Source organism: Phoxinus phoxinus (assembly GCF_949152265.1).
Source record: "Phoxinus phoxinus genome assembly, chromosome: 11".
In the NCBI taxonomy this organism is placed as follows: domain Eukaryota; kingdom Metazoa; phylum Chordata; class Actinopteri; order Cypriniformes; family Leuciscidae; genus Phoxinus; species Phoxinus phoxinus.
Genome location: NC_136886.1, coordinates 11,267,523 through 11,290,356, shown reverse-complemented (window position 1 = coordinate 11,290,356; position 22,834 = coordinate 11,267,523). Strand labels below are relative to the sequence as shown.

Sequence of the window (22,834 nt, the reverse complement as noted above, 5' to 3'; positions counted from 1 at the left end):
TAGAAAAACAAAAACAAAGAAACACGTTTGCAAACCTTTATGAAATAACTGGAAATCAGATACTTACTATATAAAAATGAGAGTCTAGACATTGTAGTTCTTCATATTCTCCATTTCTATTAATATTTTATTTAAATACCAAAAAAGTATAAATTTAAAAATGCATCAGTTGCTAAAAATATGATTGTCTTGTAAAGGCCATGTTGAATAGAAAACAAACAACCAAAACATTCTAACCATTAAACTGAAAACAAACACACAATGACGTCAAATCAAAATCAATGAAAATAAAAACAGAACTACAGTTGTTGTTCTGTTCAGTCATACACTTTGGCATCCTGAGTGGTAGGATTAAAAAGGCCCATTTACTTAACCCAGAAAAGGTTTGTGTTAAAAAAAACTTTCTCTACCATTTATTTATCCATTAGATATACTTTACCAGGAAAATGTCCAGTTGTTGTTTTTCTCATATTATTCATTTTTATTCAATAAAAGGCATATAATTTAAAATCACTTCATAATGCACTCAATTTTAACCTGACCTTATCACACTGATTTTCTCAACATGTGAACATGACAGAAAAAGTGGAAGCTTGGATACGGAGTTGTTGTTTTTTTTGTCCATCCTAATGACAAACACACCTCTGATTCTGTGTATATGTAACAATATCCACTGCACTACCCTCTTTTCCTTTGTTCTCTCAATTTTGTTTTTCTCCATCTCTCTATACTGTGTTCATTTTCGCAGCTGTTGAGGTCCCAGCATGACTTTATTGATGAAGTTCACAATGGCTGTGGCTGGCTGCTCTGGGTCGAGCTCTGCAAACAGGTGACACACGTTTCCCAAACCACCACTGCGCCGAGCAACAAATCCAAACATCCTGTAGAAAACAAGTATGAATCAGACGATGACAGATTGTTAAAGTGCCCTTATTATACTATTTTATAGGTATATCATTTTGTTTTGGGCTTCTACTATAGATTTAGATGCATCAAAAATAAAAACACTCTAATTTTCTCATAATATACATTGTAGCATCACCTCTTTTCTCAAAGTGTCTGAAACGGTTCGATGATTCGATCAAGGATCTGATCTGTCTAAATCCCTCCTTTCCGATAGCTGCTTTGCTCTTATTGGTCAGATGGCCCAGTCTGTTGTGATTGGTCTACCTCTTACAGCACGTTTCGGAAACGAAATAGACATTACTATATCTGAATTTCAGCTCCGGAGCCTGAATTTTCAGCCAGTGAAGACCATAGGCGGGCATTATGCAAATTCGTTACAAACCATACGTAGGTTCGCGCGGGGGGGTGTGTGACTGGAGTTACTGACGACTCGTTTCAGCCAGTTCAGAATTGGTTCTTTCTTTTGGGAGACAATAACTTTGATCTTTGCGGATCTAAACAGCTTTATAACACACTACACTACATGAAAGGTAATATCCAGAAAAGCATAATAGGGACACTTTAAATCAAGAAATCACTTATTCCGAGTGGCAAAAAAACAAGTTGTCTCACTCCTAAATTTACATAGAAATAAACTTCCAGAAAAAATGAGAAATGCTACACCAAAAGAGAATATAAATGTATAAGTAGAAGCACTTACTTGCAGGAAGTGTTATCAGCATCAATCCACCTGGCACGCACACAAACACACACACACACGCACACACATACACACGCAGAGGCTAAGCAACATGTACAAGCAGAGCAAGTAAGAGAGAAGCTTAAAGAGGGCAGGAGAGCCCTTGTGCAAAAAAATAATGGCACGTTGATAGACTTGATAGATCAGCATGAGAGGCAAGCCCTCTCCTCTAGACATGTACACTAGACTACGTTCAAAGCAATACACGTTGCCTTGGCCATTGGCAGAGTATGAACGATGCAGTATGTTGTAGATTGGAGTATTTTTGTAATGATTCCATCTTGAATTTTACCTTTGATCCAGCGGATCCACACTGCTGAAAGTCACAGTATGAATAGGGTAATGTCGCCTAAAAAAGAGTCTATATAAATAAAGAGAGAGAGAGAGAGAGAGAGAGAGAGAGAGATAAAGAAAGAAAGAATGAGGATATGGATTAGATTCTTATCTGTGTCATGACTATGAAGACTGTTTTTACTTTTCAGTGTCTCCGATTAATGTCTTGGGAATGAGCCATAAAGGCCCGTGGCTTGCTTGAATGTCTAAAATAAGTAACTTTAATCTCATACTTGAAGGACGGTACTAAAAATATGCTTGGGGAGTGTTATTAATAAAGCCATACTACAATGAATGTTGTTTTGCTTGGCGAAGCAAAACATATGTGTTATTCAACATGTGTTTGTACCTGCGCTGATTATCAGTGAGGGTGATGCCCTGTGTGGACACTTTGAAGTGGACGACTGTTGGCGAAGGACGAGGCTCCTGGGTCAAAGTGCACTTGGTTGCCTTGGAGATGGCTTGCGGGCCAGTCAAAGATTCCGTTTCCACTGAATTTAGGTAGAGAACATTACAAGCTGACAATGAGAGAGAGTGAGAGAGAGAGTGAGAGAGAGAGAGAGAGAGAGAGAGAGAGATAGTGAGAGTGAGAGAGAAAGTGAGAGAGAGAGAGAGAGAGAGAGTAAAAAAATAATATTAGAGGGAGAAAAGGGACATTTCTGCCATGACAACTCTCAGTGAAGCTGCTGTAAACCCCAAATAATCTCTATTACTTTAACTTCCTATTATCACTGTAAAGCTGCTTTGAAACAATCTATATTGTTAAAAGCGCTTTATAAATGAAGGTGACTTGACTTGACTAGATATGGTAATGTTGATATGTTTGGTCTTGGTGGAATAAATCTGCTTCGCTGCTGCTGCTGTACAATATAGCACACATGAATTACCCATAGCAGATCTATACAGGTGGAGCTGGGGAAGGTGGAGGGTTTCTGAAAGCACGCTATAAGATGCTAAGGAAAATACTGACCAAGTATTTAAAGGTTGAGCATCGAGCTCATTAGCTACTGACACAGGAGGATCCAATCAGCTGTGCCCTATTGAGAATGATGTGATCGCACATAGATTGAGTTAAGGACCTATCAACATGTGCTGTGAACTTTGTATTAATTTGTTTCATTTTTATTTTTAATGAAATGTAATAAATATAAACTATTATTTATCATCAAGCTCTTTTTTTTTATAATCTACCATTCAAATGTTTGGGGTCAGTATTATTTTTTTTTATTCTGCAAGGATGGATTAAATTTATCAGAAATGACAATAAAGATTTTTACATTGTTATAACAAATAAAATAAATGCTGTTCTTTTGAAGTTTTTATTCATCAAATAATAACAAAGTATCATAGTGTACACAAAATATTAAGAAGCACAACTATGTACAGTATCTTGAACACCAAATCAGCATATTAGAAAGATCATGTGACACTGAAGACTGGAGTAATGGCTGCTGAAATTTAGCTTTGTCATCACAGAAATAAATAAAAACATTAAAATTGAAAAAATAAATAAATAGTGTTTTATAATGTTTCATATTATCAATGCTTTTACTGTATTTTTGTTTAAATAAGTGAAGACTTGGTTAGCAAGAAACTTTCAAGAACAAAAATCTTACCAACCCCAAACTTTTATATACTGTATAGCTATTTTCCTCCAACCATTAATACATATAACAATAAAATGAAAAATAAAACTCACCTGCCCCCTGTTTCAATAGGTCTGCAGCTGTGCTGGTATTAGTTCCACTTTGCAACTCCTGCAATTCACCAACAAGATCTGAAACACAATCAGACAGTTATTATACACTCACTATGAAAAAAATTAATGCATTGCCAAAGGTTTCCGTGTTTGTATGACCTCTATCTGGGATTCGCAGTACACACGGAAGAGACACAGGTGTAATGGAGTGCTGATACACTAAAGCAGACAGGGAGCCTGGGAGGAAAGAGAGAAGAATCATAATACAAAATCAACAGGGGTCGCTGTTTTCAACACAGGGCATTAGAAACACATCCATAAACCAGGCAAAATCGTCTTTGTCTCACCAAAATATGTTTCATTTTGACAGCCTTTGATCTTGACACCTTTAGCGCCACTCTCAATCAGGAAGTGCCTAACTAGCTGCTCCTGTGGGTTGCCCGTCTCACCATGGTTACTAGCGTGGGCTGGAGGTGTGGTGACTTTGAGGGCCAATCCATATGCGCCTTGGAATGAATTACTATCCCTAATGAGAAAGCAGCCAGGCTCCTTATCTTTTAATACTGCAATAGCTAAATGGGGAAAGAGATATTTTGTACTTTTGTTACGAGGCAGAGGCACAGCATTATTTCTGTAATATGCATCAGCTCCTATAGAATGATAATTTAATACAACTATATTCTAAAATGTTTTAATTCCTACAATTTATTTGCTCAATCAAATATGCTCAGGTTTTTTATTGCATTACTACGAAATTAATAACACAAACACCTGGGTGTTTAATACTTGCACTGAGTAACGATTAATCTAAGCAATTAAAATAAATGAAAAAATGCGGTAAACTATACATAGCAAATCTCAACTGCTCGATTGTTAATATTACATCCAAATGTAAACTATATCATTGCTCAGCTCTAATATTGACGCAAGCACCATTAAACATGCAGATGTTCTCACCCTGGTCTCTGGAGATGCCAGGTTTGTACCAGTACTTGGAGCTGTCTTGAACAAACTTGGAGCTGAGGCGGTTCTCTGGCTCCTCCACACCACTAGAGGGGGTTACTTTGCAACTAGAAGTGGGAGGCAATTCACTGGTGGTAGAGGAGAAGGACACATGGAACTGGGCAGATAAAATAGAAGGTTTTCTAGCTGATTTTACTGAGGAAATGACAGTGCTATCAGACATGTTCTGAAGGGGGGGTGAACGTTGTTTTTCAGGAAGAGGAGGTAGGGGTAAGGAGGCCGGGATGGTGATTGCAGTGTAGCCTGTGTATGGTACATGAGGCACTGTCAGAAGAGGGTAGCAGTACGACACTATAGGGAATGAGGGTGTGACGTAGCCATCAGGGTCAGGCGACGATGTTGTCAGGTCACTGTTGCTGCTTCCCTCATTGCAGTCGGTTAAGGGTGTCAGGCTTCGCCTTTCAGCATTTATGTTGAATGAAGGGAATTCAGAAGTGGAATTTCTCTCTGAAGAGCAAAGAGGCGGCTGAGGACTTGTTGAGGTTGAAGTTGAGGTGTAGCATGAGCCAGGTCGCTCCCCTTTATCCTGCACTGATTCTGGGACACGATTACTGAGAGCTCTGGGGTTGTGCGTTTGTACATGCACTGACTCCACACTCTTGGATAATGGTGGGTTACTAATGACAGCGGTGTTAGATGTAGAATCTATTATCTGTGTTTTCTTCATCTTTTCCTCTGCTCCACTGGCGGTGGAGACAACTGTGATCAGAGACCCAGGGAAAGTTTCACCTTCTGGGGCTTTGCTTTTTATTGGTTGTCTTGCCTCCAATGGTCCCCTGTTAGAATACATGGATGGATTTAGGTTGATAGTAGGCCGACATTAAATTCAATCTTCAACTATCAAAATAAACACTGTGGTTGACATGAGATTAATGTACATGAAGAAACATAATTACCGGGTAGGATGAGAAAAGGCCTCAATGTGACTTTTATCAGCATTTAAGACCTTAATACTCCTGTCTACATAACACACAATATAGAAAGAAATGGAACAGATTAGAAATGAGAAGAAAGCTGAAAGTCAAAGGGATAGTTCACCCAAAAATGAAAATTATATCACTGTTTACATCATTCATACCGTTATATTTTATGCCAGTTTTCTGTCCTTTTCAGGGCTAGACAGTATCAATCACCAACCAATTTTGTTTACATCGTACAAAATATCTGGTTGAAAAAAAATACTGGTTTGGATGACTTTAGAGTGATTTTTTGTTGAACTATCCCTTTAAATATACACTAATGTTCATAATTTGGGTTTTGGAAAAGGTCTCGTATGCTGACCAAGGCTGCATTTATTTGATCAAAAATACAGTAAAAACTGTGATATTGTGAAATATTATTGCAATTTAAAATATCTGTTTTCTATTTTGATATATTGTAAAATATAATTTATTCCTGTGATGCATGGCAATCTGAATTTTCAGTGTCACATGATCCTATAGATAAATCATAATATGCTAATTTGCTCAATAAACATTTCTTATTACTATCAATGTTGAAAACAGTGCTGCTTAAGTCTTTTTTTAGTATTATATGATGAATAGAAAGTTAAAACGAACAGCATTAATCTGAAATAGACATCTTAAACAGTATAAATGTCTTTACTGACACTTGATCAATTTAATGCATCCTTCTGAATAAAAGTATGAATTTCTTTTTTCTTTTTCTTTTTTAAAATCTTAATGACCCCAAACTTTTGAATGGTAGTGTACAGTCTGACACTTAAACAAATATTTATATTATATACATCTAATAAAATTTGTTTTAGGAACACACTGTTGGGCATAATGTAATGACTAATGAGAAACTGTGTCAATGTGATTACCATTAAGGCCATTCTGACTCTCTTCAGTTGAGGCACTGTTGTGATTGGCTCGTTTTGGAGATGGCGTGACAGCAATTGGGGAGGAGTTTGGGGAATGACTGATGGAGGCGTAACCAGGACTCTCTCTGAGCGCTTGTGGAGAGCAGGGACAAGGTGGATGCGGACTGTGGTAGCCACTGCTTTGAGGGCTGGGATATGGACTGAGTGGGGTAATATTTTCGGGTTGGGTGTCTGTGACATATGCAGCTTGATCTTGTTTTGGGATAGCGTGGCAATGTCCGTATGATAATGTTACTGGTGACATCGCTATTTTGCGCCGCCAGTATTCGGCCTCTTGAACTCCCTCCCAATGAGACTCCACTCTTCCATCCCTCCAGTGCATAGGCCCCTCCGTCCTAATCCCAAATTCCACCTCTCTAGACCAAGGTAGAGCTTCTAACTCTCTGCCACGTAAAGAGTGGAGGGCAACGTCCTCTCGTAAGCGAGAACAATCCCTGCAGGAGCACGATGTTGGCGGTGTCGTGCTGTAACGTAACTCTCTGTATGGACTGGAGAGCAGTGACTGATTGGGGGATAGAGAAGGAGGGATGTGGGCATGGCCCTGAGGGAGGGCGGAGCAATGGAACAGAGGACATGCCTCCCCAGTGAAGAACGCGCGTGTCTGTGGAGGAAGTGAGTGGGAATGGGAGGACTGTGAGTGGGAAAGTGGTGAATGAAGGTGGGCTTCTTGAGGGGGAAATGAGTACAGGTGTCTAATGTTTTCTGGGCAGGGATGGTGCAGACAGCGCCCTCTTTCCCATAAAAGATCTGGGTGGGATACACACAGGTCTTGGACTGACAGTGGGGCGGTGCGACTGCAGGGAAGTGTGTAGTGTTTGGGGTGGAGCGTTTGTGCAAGTGCATTCGGTTTGGTCAGGTCTGGGCCACAGAATGAATGAGTGTGGGAATACGGACGACCATAACAAGACTGAACGGGCCGATCTGGTCTCAGGGGAGAGCCGTCGCAATCGTCAAGAATTGCGGTTTCTCTGTGTCTTTCCCTGTCTTCGCCCTTCTCTCTTTTTTCTCTTGGAAGTGGAGAGAGGGATTCGGGCGGTGCAGATGAGCGACTTGCATCTTTGCTGAGTGAGAGAGGCTGGATGGAGAGATGAATGGCAGGACGAGGGGAGGAATGACTGGGTAAGTGTGTGGAGGTTTTGATGGAGGTAGGGCATCCGCTGGGACTGGAGCCTAGTGCTCGACGCTTCTTCACTTGAGCATACAGGCTACCATCCAAAGGCCCACGTGTGTGACAGATATCTAGAGATCACGGAAATACATAGACAAAAACATATTATTTACAGTCTCATGACTTTGGAGTGTATGAAAAATGTCTCAATGTCTTTTTGTCCCAGAATGCAATTTTTACCAGTAGGGAACCCCTCAAATTAATGATTCTCAAAAAAAAATTGATTGATTGATTGATTATTATTTTGTCCTTTTTGATATTTTTGTTTGTCACTATGGCTGTCCACACTAGTGTGTTTTCATTTGAACACAGAACTGTCCATATACTGGCACTTCCTCTGCATTTCAGAAAAGACCTCCATCCACAATACACGACCAACGCATGTTACTGGGCATGAGCGGGCATGCCGATTGCTCTAATAATAGGGTCGAAATCTAAGGAGTAGTGTGGACGCCAGGCATAACTATAGCAAAAGTTATGCGTTTTAAAACGAAAACACACTAGTGTAAAAGTAGCCTGTTTTTGACTGTAGTGAAAGTACAGAGTGCACATACCCGCAACACTATCCTCATGGTGAAGGTTAAAGTTCTCATACGAGTCCCAGCGCACAACAGGATCTGTGGTGCCATAATCCACAGATACTCCCGGCTCATTTCCCTGTACCTCCCCACCTCAGGACACACAAACACACACATACAGCATTAAGACAGAGCTAATACATGGAAAAATGGTGGAAGAGTTCAGTTGATAGATGTTTACCTCTCCTTTGTGGGCCAGAAGAAAACAGCAACTCCACTGTGGCGTCTGCAGGGAAACGGTCGTCTACACATAAACACAAATCAGAATGATAAAACAGAAAACATCTGTTATTTCTCTGCTTTTGAGAAGCTGAGGCACTGGAGTGGGCAGGCAAACAAACAGTGCCAGTATTTACCTGTGCAAGCATGGTCAAGTTCCGCTTTGCCAAAAGCAAGCTGAGATCCATGAACACTACAGGTGTGAAACTGGACTCTGAACACACATTCTCTCATACAGACATCTGAGAGACGGTGATAACACTTCACCTATAGACAGACAGCAAGAAGAACAATTTTACTGAAGGAAATTTGTTGCTTTTCTGCAAAAAACTCACCAACACTTTGCTTGGGTGTTGTGGGTGGTTGCCAGGGCGTTGCTATGTGGTTGTTATAAGATGTTCTGAGTGGTTATAAAAGTGTTGCTATGCAGATGAGAGGGTGTTCTGGTTGGTTGGTTGGTTGGTTGGTTGGTTGGTTGGTTGGTTGGTTGGTGGTTAATGGCCCACCAGGTGTCTGTGAGATTCTTATCCAGATATATGGCTTGGGGTTTTCACCTTTTTTATCTTTAAAAGGATAATTCACCCAAAAATTAAAATTCTGTCATCATTTACTCACCCTCGTGTCTTTCCAAACCAATTAGACATCCGTTCATCTTCGAAACACAAATTAAGATATTTTAATGAAACCCGAAACTAAATTAAATCTGTTCATCATATAAAGTGACCATATCTCTTCACAAGACTTGTATTAAACCATTCAATTCATGTGGATTCTTTTTGCAATGCCTTCATGATCGTTTTGAATTTTCTATATTTCGATTAGCTGGACTTTCCATGGAGGGACAGAAACATCTCAGGTTTCATTAAAGTGATCTTAAAAGTCTTATGGGTTTCAAATGACATGAGGGCAAGTAAATGATGACAGAATTTTCATTTTTGGGTTCACTCAAAAATTCTCTAATTACTCACCTGTAAGACGGAACACAAATTAAGACATTTTTAATGAAATCTCTGAGATTTCTGTCCCTCCATTGACAGTCTATGCAACTGACACTTTCAAGCCCCAGAAAGGTGGATCATATGGATTACTTTTATGATGTCTTTTCTGGGGCCTGAAAGTGGTAGATGTGTAGGCTGTGAATGGAGGGAAAGAAAGCTCTCAGATTTCAATAAAAAGATGTTCATTTGTGTTCAGAAGATGAACGAAGTCTTACGGGTTTGGAACGACATTAGGGTGAGTAATTAATGACAGAATTTTCATTTTTGGGTGAACCAACACTTTAAGTCAGATGGCTTGGCAAACTAATAGCACACATTTTTTTTAAAATACCTAGCATTAAAGCTTATAATAAATTCTAACCCCAAGCATTGCATGCAATATTCTGGCGTCTTATCATATGTTTAATAATGGAATGATATTTTTTAAATATGTAGTTTACAATATTTTCTCCCTTCAAAGCAATGGCTAGTGAGCAGGTTTTAGGAGCATCTAATATAACAAGAATGTATTAATGTGAAATGCTTGAGTGTCCTCACCAGGATGTCTCCCTTCAGCAGTAGAGCTGGTTCAATATTCACACACAACATCTTACTGTTAGGGCTCTGAATATCACTGTAACACAAGCAACAAGAAGTCAGCAAAGTATGATATCTGATTTGTTTTCTTAGGTCAGTCAAGAGAGGACATGACATGTGGAGAAGAGAGGGGAAATGTGATTTGGACACACTGTGAGCCAGTTTGAAACTCACATTGCTTGGATTTCCTGCAGAAAAAAAAACAATCTTAAACCAGCCTAAGCTGGTCATGCAGGTCTTTTGGTTTTAGAGGGGTTTTGGACACTCTTCAGCTGGAAAGCCAGCTTGTTGACCAGCAAAATACCAGCTGCACAGCTGGGAGACTAGCAACATTAGTATGGCCAGAGTGAGATCAAGATCAACTTAAAACAGCAGAATGATGGTTATTAAAATAGACATGTAACATTTAATGAGACTGATAAAATAGACCCACTTACTATTTGCCTGAAGAATAGACCAGCTGCAATGACTGATAAATCTTCAGAAAGGGAGAGTAACCTTCAAAATGCAATGGAAAAAATGAGGCAATGCAATGATGCTACCCTCTGTAATCCTTTACTCACGCTCATACTATTCCAATCTGGAATTACTTTCTTTAAACATAAACATAATAGAACATACAAGAAGATTTTTAAATGTAAAAAAAAAAAAGTAAAGGTTGCAGTGTTTTTTTGTTTTACAATAAAGGTCAATGGGGACCAATGCTGATCCTTTCATTTTTGGTTCAACTATCATTGAACATTTAAAATATTTTCATAGAATGCTGTAGGTTTTCCCCTCCCCAAACTCAGTACAGACATTGCAAAATAAGGCCTTGGTTTAATTGGAAAGGGGTTTGTGTACCTCCTCCAGACTGGTAGTTATGCAAAGCTGGAATATGAATCTGATGCAGGAAAAGTGGTGAGCTGTTCATCTTTATTGCACCCGAGAGAAGACCGGCAAAATAATATATATACCTGCGATGACAGAGAGAACATCATGACCAAACTAGAACAAGTTATTCTGGAACAAACAGAAATAAACATTGGTCATACCTGTTCTGAGATGGCTGGAGACAGGAAGAGATTTTATCCTCACAAAATTTCCTCATAGCAACTGTCGAGAGAGCCTGATCTGCCCTGCACACATACACCAGTAAGAGTCAAGCCATTTGAATACCAACCATGAATGATAATAAAATGCCCACAAAGAGCATTTTAAGATTTTTTTTAATGTTTTTGAAAATAAGAAAGAGTGAGTGAGTGAGTGAGTGAGTGAGTGAGTGTGAGTGTGAGTGTGAGTGTGTGTGTGTGTGTGTGTGTGTGTGTGTGTGTGTGTGTGTGTAAATACCCAGCTGATATTTTGCTATAGTGCATGTAAGCTGCCACAATCACCCCCGTTTTTCCTTTGTTTCCCTAAGAAAGTAAGAGTTAGACGAAGAGAGAAGAAAAATATATAACAATTTGGGGTTATGATTTCTATGACATGAAAATTTCATGAAAAAACATTTAAATTCTCCCATCATTTACAAGTCTATATGTTGGATCGGACGGATCTGGTCATTAAGTTCACAAAAGGGGAAGATAATCTCAGGAATTATACTAGAAATACAGTTGTATGGACTACTTTTGTGTTACTTTTATAGTGCTATCCTGTCACTTCAGTCCAAATTCATTGCAACTGCATGAAAAAGAACGTACATTAGTCTAAACTTTTTCCATTAGAAAGACAGTCATATGAGTTTGGAATGACTTTGGAGTAAGTAAGTGATGAAAGAATCTCATTTTTGGATGATCGATTCTTTTAATAAGACTGTGATGACATTTAGACACGTTTAGCTCTTATATTAAACATTAAATAACTTCTGATCTTAACCTTGCAGTGAAGCACAACCACGTTGTTGGGGTCAGAGTTAAGCCAGTTCTCCATGGTCTTGCACACAGCACATATTTTATCGAGAGGCGGGGCATGCAGATCGGGCCACCCAAACTCCTCAACCTGAATACAGAAACAGAGCCATACGTCAAAACAAGCAAGCTACAGAGTGACTTTTTAACGTAGTTGCATGCAAATCTAGATAATAGAATAACAAAGAGCAGGAAGACACCTTTGGATTTAGGCTGCAGATGTCATGGCGTTTCTCTGACAGATTTATAAGCTGAGAAGAAGTGAAAGAGACATAAGAGTGCTAATTCATATGATTAAATCTCAACAATGATTTTAAACAACAATACAACTGACCAAGAACTTGTCTTGATGTTTAGATTTCAACATGGCCGCCACTTCCTTAAGGTTAGCGCTGTAATGCTGTTCTTCCAGGTCAGAGAGGTAGAGGACAGAGATGATACGCTCAGTGATGTAGGTCAGATCGAAATCATAATGACTGCCCATTAACTTCTCCATAACACTCTCCATGCTGTCTCTACTGTGAAACACACACACACACACACAAAAAAAAGACAAACACGCAAACTTAAAGGAACGGTATACCTGAAAAATAAGACATTTGCATATTTTGTCACGCACATGTCTTCCAAACAGGTTGATTTTCAAACAACCTGAAGGCCAGTAAGTGATGACAGACTGTTCCTGTTTCATGATGTTGTTCTTTTCTCTGTCATTCAGAGTTAGCTTTATAAAATGTGCTCTTACCTGGGAGGGATGTTCAGCTGGTTTTGAAATGGAGGCTAGGAGAGATCAGAGTTAATGTGAGAAAAAGGCAGGCAGATATGGTACAGACATTGCTTTTTAATTGCAGTAAATCAAACACAATTCATTTAACCGTTCTTTTCTATTAATAATGACTTGTTTTGTGTTTGACTCCAGTTGTGTCTTTGTAAAAAATAGTAATTTAAAATTAACTTCTTATTTCCTTTCCAATTGTTTTATTACATTCCTCTGATACTACCAAAAAAAAAACCATAATCAACACTATATTATACAATATAATTGCATTGTTTCTGCTTGGGATCTATTTAATCCCAGCAAAAACACACTGTAGAAAATACAAGAAAATAAATAAAAGAAAACAACCGGCAGGAGTGGACTATAGTGTATAATCAATCAGAAAATCTTAACATGTGAAAATGCATTGCATTTATTCATGTTTCATACCTGGAGTCTCTGTGACCCCAAACATAAGACTTCAACTTCAACCAAACATTAGATAAACAACTTCCATTTTCCACAGACAAATTCTATTTTAAAGGTTGATTGAAGTGAATGCATAAAAGGTTGACATACATAAAAATGTTTTATCTTTCCACAAGTCAAAAATGTCCTGAAGCTGGTTGCTTCAAGATTTTGAATATCTAGGTGAGATTTGTGACCCTGGATCACAAAACCAGTCACGCACGGGTATATTTGTGGCGATAACCAACAAAACACTGTGTGGGTCAAAATGAAAGATTTTTATTTTATGGCAAAAATTATTAGGATATTAAGTAAATGTCATTATTCATGAAGATATTTTGTACATTTCCTACTGTAAATATATATTTTTTAAAAATTCTCAATATTTCGATTTTTTTACACCCTCAGATTCACGATTTTCAAATAGTTGTATCTCGGCCAAATATTGTCCTATCCTAACAAACCATACATCAATGGAAAGCTTATTTATTCAGCTTTCATGTGGTGTATTAATGTATCCAGGGTCACATTTAGTTTATAATCAGTTCTTATAAGATTCAAGTCTCAATCAGATCCTTCAAAATCAGTTGCGCTATTGAGTTAATGTAAATGTAATGTAGATGCACTGTTAATTATTATTATAATTTTTTTAAGATATTTGTTAAATGTTGGGTTAAATAGCAATTCACCCATAGACATTATGGAAGTAAATATCTGTAAATTAGTAATACTCACAGGATCTGAAATAACTTCACAGGGGACAGTGACCTGGAAGAAAGCGAGATGTGTATGGAAACAAGATACACTGAATCAAACATCCCTGACACATGATATGGGTTCAGACATCAGAGACCATGACAGAGACACACAACAGTCTTTTAAACACACATACGCAGCTAGCATACTTTGGGGCCACTGAGTGACTCTCCATTTAAAGACATCCTCTCTGTCCTCATTAGGTTATTATCACACCAGGGGACATCTGGTACTGTTTAACAGTGCGAGTGTGTGGGTGCGCACATTTGCACACGTTTACTCTGCTTCCTTTCCAGTAATTAGTTTAGACTCAACATTTTAACATACACACTCTAACACAAAGCCTTATATAGCCTATGCAAAGTCATGTAATACGTTTTAATACGCTTTAATACGTTATGTAAAAGTTTGAGAATCCGTCACTGAAACCTGACCACCATTCTGGATATTGGAGGGTGAAAGTGTGATATTCTGATAGACTGACAGACAGGGAGGCTGATGTGGACAGAGGGTGGAGACACGTATATAAAGAGAAACAAAAGCAGCTGATCTCTCCATCCAGGACGGATGAAATGCCTGCTGCATGGCTTTGTGAACTATTTCCACTACTCTATTTCAGATGATCAGCTGGCCTGTGCCTCCTCCTAATCATGAGTCTGTTTGTAGGAGTATATCTTTTTTTCACCATGTAAGTCCCGAATGTTCACTGCATTGCCTTACATTGAAGAAAAGTCATTTTATTCATTATTTGCGCTCTTTAGAGTAGATTGACTTTGGATTGCCCTGTTGGAGAACACATTAAAACTAACTTGTTACATACACTCTTAAAAATAAAGATTTCAAAAAGGGAGTTTTTACAGCGATGCCATAGAAGAACTATTTTTGGTTCCCCTAAGAACCTTTCAGTGAACCGCTCTTAAAAGAACCGTTTTTTTTTTCTTAGTGTGAAGAAAAATAACCCTTTTCCACAATACAGCAGTGGAAAGGTTCTGTGGATGTTAAAGGTTCTTCATGGAACCATCGATGACAATAAAGAACCTTTGTTTTTATGAGTGTAATGATTCAATTATATTACAGCAGACAAAACAGATCCTTTATGTGGGATGAGGAAACACACAGGGGTTCATTAACTACATCCTGTTTAGCAGGTAGCAACTAATTGCTAGACACAGACACGATAACATGCTCTCTCACACACAATCTCAATCACTAAAAAAAGTTCAAAGATAAATGTTCATCTATAATCCTTAATAACAATCTAATTGTATCTCTCATGTGTCAGTGTCTCTTGTCTCCACTTTCATCAAATGGCGTTTCTGTCTTTTCTACAGTATTGTGCCAAACACTAATAATTTTTTCACTAATAATAAAGATAAAAAATGATTATAGCCTACTATCCAAACTGAAAAGTACACTAAAAGTATACTTAACTTTTGCAATAAGTAATATGAAATCCCTGTTTAAAAAGTAAAAGTGTCTGTACCTTTCTCAGACGAGTCCAGTTTTCTAGAGTTCATATAGCGTGCGCACACACACACACACACACACGAGTGCTCTCCTCTCTTTCTGATCCTCTCACTCTCTTGCTCCCACCCAACTCTTCCTCTCTCTCTCTTTCTCTCTCTCTCTCTCTCTCAAACCAGAGGGGATGCACTGTAAAAAGTAAGATCAAGTAAATGATGCTTTAAAAATGTCCAAAGATTTACTTGATTATTGTAGTTTTTCATTGTTAGCTCATGATGCATTCATTAAACCTTTTCAATAAGGTCCATTAATTAATGCATAAACATAATGCATCACTCAACAATGAGCAATACATTTGCGATACCATAGAAATATACAGAGCTATTCTGAAGATTGCACATAAGTTCGTAAATTCTAAAGATTCTTTACAACGGGGCTGTTGAATGCTTGAATCTGATTGGTTGACGAATGTAAGGTGTGCAATTATTTTCAGGGAAACGTACGGCTAAAGTAGTTCCAGGTCTTGACCGCATTACAGTTCCATATGACTTCACCAAATGATTTCCGTTATTTCAAAAGGTCATTAAAGCCTACAACAGCAAAAGTTGAAGGCTTTTTTAAACAACAGGATAAAAAGGACAAATTATTTAAATTTTTTCCACAAAATTACATATTATGTATGGAAAGCACACCCTTTTTCTCCCGCTCTCTCTCTCTCCCACTCAAACACAAACACACACAGGACGGACACACACTCGCACAGAAACATGTTGTCAGCGCTGCTCTGATGATATTATCAGTAAAATATTAAAAGCTACTTGACATTTCTCACTAGTGAGGTAATAACGCCGCTGTTCTTGAAGCGGATAAACTTAGTTGTTTGCGCTATTAGTAGAGACGCTGCTGCCGAACACGGTTTCTTTTTTCCAGCGTGCATTGGGGCATGAATAATTATGATTGCTTTGTTTTGACACTTGACATTTTAAGTCCATGGAAACTGTTGCCTTAATTTATTTAGGTTCGATGAACAACATTTTTTTACTGAGAAAAAAAAGAGTGCCGGAGAAATAATGAGAAAGAGAAGGAGAGAACAAGAGGAACAGCTGTGGCGTGTATAACGTGTGGATACACTAGTGTATATCCGTGTGATGCACTGATGGCATCCGGTGACTGATTGCAATTTCTATTAATACCAAAGATAACCAGAGTTCATAACATCGGATTTAGACCTATTTGTACTATATTTGTGAGTGACACACATCACAAGACCAAAAGCCACGAAGATCATAGATGAGCATTTGGTGCTACAAGGACAAACACAGTCATTGGCAAGAAGCGGATTTATTTTTCAGCCAAATTTCCTTATTGTTTATAGCCAAATCCAGTGCCAATCCCAGCTTAGCAATATTCACTGTACTTCACATTATAAGCAAACAGTAGTAACAACATTTCAGCTGCGAGAGAAAGAAACATACCTTTTCCTCGCATTTCGTATGTACTGCAGTTTTACACTCTGCAAGGAGAAAATGTGGATTATATAAATAAATATTAATGTACATTAAGTTATATGTGTGTGTACATTATATGTGTTTGTGACAGGTTTTGCCTTCAATGTGGGGACCAATGTCCCACAAAGATAGTAAAAGCTGAAATCACATACATTGTGTGGAGCAACCAACGGTGTCCATGAGTAAACGGCTTAATAAATATAATACAAATATATTTTTTAAAACAACAGAAATAAATGTAAAGTATAAATGATAGAAAAGCAAATGTGTGTTTCACCTCTGCAGTACAAGCCATGGCTATCGAGGGATTGTCTGCAAACAGCACAGAGGTGTTTCTTCTTGAAGTTCCTCTCTTTAAAGGAGTGTGAAGCCACTTTCTCTAACTATGTATGTAAGCACACACACAACACACACAACACACACAACACATACAGAAAGACCTCAGAATTATACAGTAGCAGATCAATTTTCATTTATATTTGAATCTACATTTGGTAAGAAATAAACCCAAAAAATATCTGCCGACCACAAACATGATATAAATGAGAACTGAGTACACATGTCCACACGCCCCCAGTCGTGGTGATATGAAGAGCATAAATCAATCACTCATACACTGGAGGTGATGAATGAAATGTAGGCTATGTTTGTATTGGGGAAGAGTATGTGTATACTGTGATGATAGAACTCTTTTTGATGCTGAGCAGATATTGTGAAAGACACTTGGATGATTTGACAATCATTGAATGACAAAACTCTATATTCTATTCTACCCTACAAACTAGCTGATTTTTTTATGTTTTAAAATAAGTCTCTTATGTGCAAAGCTGTATTTATTTGATTAAAAATACAGTAAAATAATGTTTTAATGTAATCCACAGATATTTTACATTACATTTACATTTAATTACATTTACATCCACAGTTTTAATGCACAGATATTAATCTAGCAAAGCTGAAATTTCAGCATCATTATTCAGTCTTCAGTTTCACATGATCCTTCAGAAATCAGTCAAAAATATGCTATTTGGGCTCAAGTAAAAAAAATGTGTTGTACTATTATTATCATTGTTGAACAGTTGTGCTGCTTAATATATTTTTGTGGTAACAATGATTTAAAAAAAATTAGGATGCTTTGATGAATAGAAAGTTCAAAAGAATAGCATTTAATCGAAATAATTGTGATATATGTCTGTAACAGAAATATGTCTGTAACAATATTACAATCACAATTGACAGTCTTTCCTTTCACTTTCGTAAGATTCTTACAATTCTTTAAATCTTAATGACCCCCAATCTTTGAAAGGCACATAAAACATTGTTAGGTTTATCCCCTTGACAATGCTGCCCTCTACAGCCTGTAAATGGGAAGTAAACAATTGCTATAATATTAGGAAGCGCGTGCCAATTCATATGGGTTGTATAAAACCTTAATCGGTCTGCCTAAAAGTTTTAGAGGAAATATAACTGTTCAACAATCACACAGGATGTTTTTAAAAAGCACGTGTACAGCAGTTCACTAATAAACTAGTGCAAAAGTTCCATTCATAGAGGTCGTTTAGCCAGGCTAGGCCTATAGGCTGCGAGCCTGAGTGAAATCCACAGATATTAAATGTAAAACACAGATATAAAATAAACTTTTTTCTTTTCTTTTTAAACGTGTTTCTTAACAGGCACTTTTTCAGCTCTCCACCCGTCTCTTGCTCTCTGCAGCCAAAGTTTGGCTCATGGATAAAGCATTTCCCTTCACATATCAGCAACACCACAGCTTTCTCCTCGTGCTTTCTCACTTATTCGAAGAGAGCAGGATGAACTCACGGTTTAGGTTTCTAGAATTCTCCCAAAGTCAAATGTACAGGCTATAAGACAGAGATAGAGAGAGAAAAACCTTCACTCTGCTACTGTTGCTGCTGACATTCTGAAATAAAGTTTTGGCCCCGCTAATAGGAATTCTCTTACACTCGCTGCAACGCGCACATACACACTCACATTCCGGGCAGGAGTAGACGGGAGCAGGTGGGAAGGCCGAGGTATGCTTCCACCGTTCCAGAATTCCACTGTCTATTTTTAACCTCTTTCTGACCACAGGATCCCTGGGAAACCTATGTGTTTGTGTGCATGTTTGCATGTGTATGATAATCTGGCTATTTGTCAGTGGTTATGGAATATATTTCCCCCTTTTTTTGTCAACAACACCATTACACACCTATGACATGGATGAGTTTGTCACTGCTTACAATTAATTATGAAGTGGAAATATTCCCTTAATCTATTTCCATGCATTTAAATCTCTAAGGAGGTTCATTTTCCATCCTATAGGTTAGTTTTCTAAGGGCACATAACATGCTAAAGCTGTCTGACCCCAAAGAGTCAACCTGCCACCTAATGACGGACATGGAAGTGTGATTGTGAGCAAGCGTTTGTGTGTGGGGGGGGAATGTTCACTGACAGGAATATCCCTTTGGCTACTATTCAACCTTTACAGCAAAAAATTGTTTTACATTCACTTTCGATTGCACTGTACATTAAACTGCATTATAAGCAGAGACAGGGGTATAAATAACAGAACCACTTATAACAAGAGACAGCTGGCAGCATTTAAAATGTTAACTTTAACCTGAAATGTTGTTGACTTTATATATATATATATATATATATATATATATATATATATATATATATATATATATATATATATATATATATATACTCCTATGGAATGTCAACCAACTCGGGAACCCCAAGAGTAAACAAAAAAATACACTTTATAATAAGTTAATATGACTACAGCTAAAATTATAGACAATATAAATAAGCTACAACATAATATAATGAATAAAATAATGTATAATATAATGTATAATAATAATAACAATATGGTTGATGCATTTGGAAACAAACAATACTTTTACATGATTTATAAACATAGGCATTGAGGGAGACCCAATGCCATCATTGCCTGGAGAGCTTCTTACCTATGACCCCATGTGCACAGACACACATACCCACACGTACCTCTGTTAAGCTGAGAATCTCTGCATCATCTGTGAGGTCTCGTGTTTTCGGGGGATCCGAGGGCTGGGAATTCCTCTGTTTAGCCCACCGCTGCTTGCTGAAGACACAACCCATTCTACTTCACTTGCTTTATTCCTCCTTAGATATCCTTTCCTTCTCCTCTTACACTTTCTTAGCACTTGTTTTCCTTGGTCTTCAGTCCAGGTTGCTCTTTGTTTTATGTTTCCCGTCTCCTCAAGGACGTTTCCTTGTTCCTCAGTGTCTTAGCGTCCAGTTCCAACACATAATCATATCTCTTCCACACATTCTCTCCAACTTCCAACGTCTCCCTCTAAGTGTCTCTCAGGGTGTCCTCCCTTTGACTGTCTCTTGCCCCCTCACATGCACACTATGTAACGCCCTCCTCCGTCTCTATCGCAGCTGTTTTTGGCAGGCTTACGTCAGACCCTTCCTCTTCTCAGGCACTTGAGCTCTGCTCACCCACTGGGAGCCATCACACACACGCACAACCCCTAAGGCTTGTATTCCAACATCTCTCCACCACCCAGTCCCCAAGTCTGCACACAGAGAAGCATTAGGTCTTCTGTTCCTCCTCATCTCTGTCTTTTATTGGCAGAATGAGACAACAAAGCATCTGTTCTTGTTCCTTCACATCCGCTCTCTAACAGTACTCGCCTCGCATCTGCATGTGTGGGTGTAATACTGAATAATAAGTTACTGTGGAGCACATGAAACCACAAAACTGTTCCATGAATAAAATTCCATTCATAATAATTTTTTTTGTAAAACAGGGTGAGCAGTAGCTCCAATTAAATGAATAAACAGCTACAGGGACCAACTGAGGTGACCGTAGAAGATGTAAGACTGCAATTAATGAAGGTTACATGACTAAATCAGAATATTGTATTACACACATCAATCAGAAATGGCTGACTTTTCAATGTACATTTACTGGACTATACTCCTGCTGTGATACTGTAATTAAATGAATTGTGTAAAATAAAATGCTTCTGATTATTGCATAATTGCCATAAATATACAGAGTTGGAATTGCGTAATCAGATCCCATAAAGTTAAGTAGCCTACTTTTAGATGTTTTAAAACAATCATAATCAGACTACAGAACCACTAATCAGATGGCTAATTATATGGAAAATTGAGATGCCACAAAGCAATTGACCACTTGATTTACAGAAATCATTTCACTTTTAAGCAGCGTTTTCTCAACATTATTCTTTCAAACAAATGTGTTTTAAAACTGTTTATTTAAATTATGATTTATTTAAGCTTTTCATTAACCTCACAAATCCCCTCCAGTTCCATTCACGAACCCTGACATAATGAAGTTATGTTGTTGATAAAAATTTAATATATTGTTTCTATTTTTATAATCAATACATTATCCAATTCAACATGATGAACGAGTTAGGTCAAAAGTCATTTAAAAGTAGGTCTAATCAAAAAGCAGTCGTTATACCTTAAATGTGTAATGTAACGGATTACTGTAATTTGTCATAAGCAACTGACTACAATTAGTAGGCTAAGTAATCTACCCAGCACTGCACATATATTAAATAACTAAACCTTTATGACCTTATGTTAGTCACAAGATGAGGTCATACATTTCTTATGATTATGCAATTATGCAGTTTCTTTTAAACATTTGTTTGTGTACACCACAATAGCCTACTATTTAAGTGATCTGAAATAAAGCTTATAGATTGAAAACGTTATATAACAAAAAAAATACCTTGACCCATTACCAAAAATGTATTTGTGAATTACCAATGTTATTTGGTAAAGGTCGCTTCAGTAGTAGGCCTATCTGTGTCCAGAGACCACCAGTTAGCACCAACTGCCATTCTACAGACAACAGAAACAACACTCATACATGCACCTGACACAGCAGAAAACACAGTAAACACACAAAGCACAGCACCTGTCACTAAAAGCTGAAAACACACAGGATTGCAGTCTCGCATCAGTCTCACAGGCTGCTACCTTGACTCTGCTTTTTGTTCGTTCGTCAGCGATTAGCTTGTTTTATAGTGTCGTGCTCAAGTGTGAAAGGGACTTACACCCAAGTTTTTAATGTCTCAATGCTATAGTTCGGAGATTGTTAATACTAAAATATAAATCATCAATCAACGACACAGAGGAATATAGTTGAAATCACATTCAGAACATTTTACGATAAACAATTGACAGCCAATCAGAATCTCAATGAAACGCAATGTCATCGCGGGCGCTGAAATAGTAATAGTTTGATAAAAAAATGGTCGTTTTTGGTGTGAACACGTCTTAAATCACTATCTGAATAATTACCATATTGCACTGTTTTATAACTAAAAGTAGTAAAGGCCAGATCACACCAAGAATGATAGCTTTAACTACAGTTTTAATAATCATTCTAAATCTATACAAATATGTCCACACCACTATAAAGATAATGACACAGAAGAACAATATCGTTGCAAATACAATTATCGGAATGAATGAGTCGTAACTATAACGTTATCCGATTAGCAAAAATGTACTGGAAAGTTGCATGAAGCCAAGTAATTCCTTATGTTCGATTTAAAAAACCTTAATGGCAGGCCAGGCAGACCACAAGAGCCATGGCAGATGGCTTCTATAAAAGCCATAAGGATGACAAAAACATTTGGTTACACTATTTTAAAGCATCATTGTTAAAGTGTAATTATGTATTTAATAAGTACTGGGTAATATGAATTAACATGTACTTACTATAGGGTTAGGGTAGGATTAGGTTGAGATGCATGTAATTATGTATAATTTACCGTTTTTACAATGGTAAGTACATGTAATATATGTAACAAGGACACTTTAAAATTA

The 22,834-nt window shown here is 37.7% G+C and overlaps 1 protein-coding gene across 6 annotated transcripts; it reads right to left on the bottom strand.

Moving 5' to 3' along the window:
- Positions 1-22: 22 nt before the first annotated feature.
- tns2b (tensin 2b) lies at positions 23-20,361 on the bottom strand. 6 transcript variants are annotated; one of them, XM_079628987.1, is made up of 26 exons: positions 19,979-20,342; positions 17,241-17,346; positions 16,931-16,968; positions 13,971-14,003; positions 12,756-12,790; positions 12,345-12,528; positions 12,211-12,261; positions 11,979-12,101; positions 11,454-11,518; positions 11,159-11,242; positions 10,968-11,080; positions 10,562-10,622; positions 10,086-10,161; positions 8,688-8,817; positions 8,513-8,575; positions 8,308-8,424; positions 6,526-7,824; positions 5,597-5,660; positions 4,635-5,476; positions 4,025-4,249; positions 3,837-3,914; positions 3,678-3,755; positions 2,328-2,496; positions 1,938-2,006; positions 1,607-1,636; positions 23-881 (listed from the first exon to the last, which is right to left on the bottom strand). In XM_079628987.1, the coding sequence occupies exons 1-26, from the start codon at positions 20,090-20,092 to the stop codon at positions 737-739; spliced, it is 4,392 nt and encodes a 1,463-aa protein (XP_079485113.1). In that variant the 5' UTR covers positions 20,093-20,342; the 3' UTR covers positions 23-736. The 6 variants fall into 6 exon arrangements, with proteins under 6 accessions (XP_079485113.1, XP_079485118.1, XP_079485116.1 ...); XM_079628992.1 differs by having other exon boundaries at positions 17,241-17,342; positions 19,979-19,987; XM_079628990.1 differs by lacking the exon at positions 17,241-17,346 and having other exon boundaries at positions 19,979-20,073.
- Positions 20,362-22,834: the final 2,473 nt, after the last annotated feature.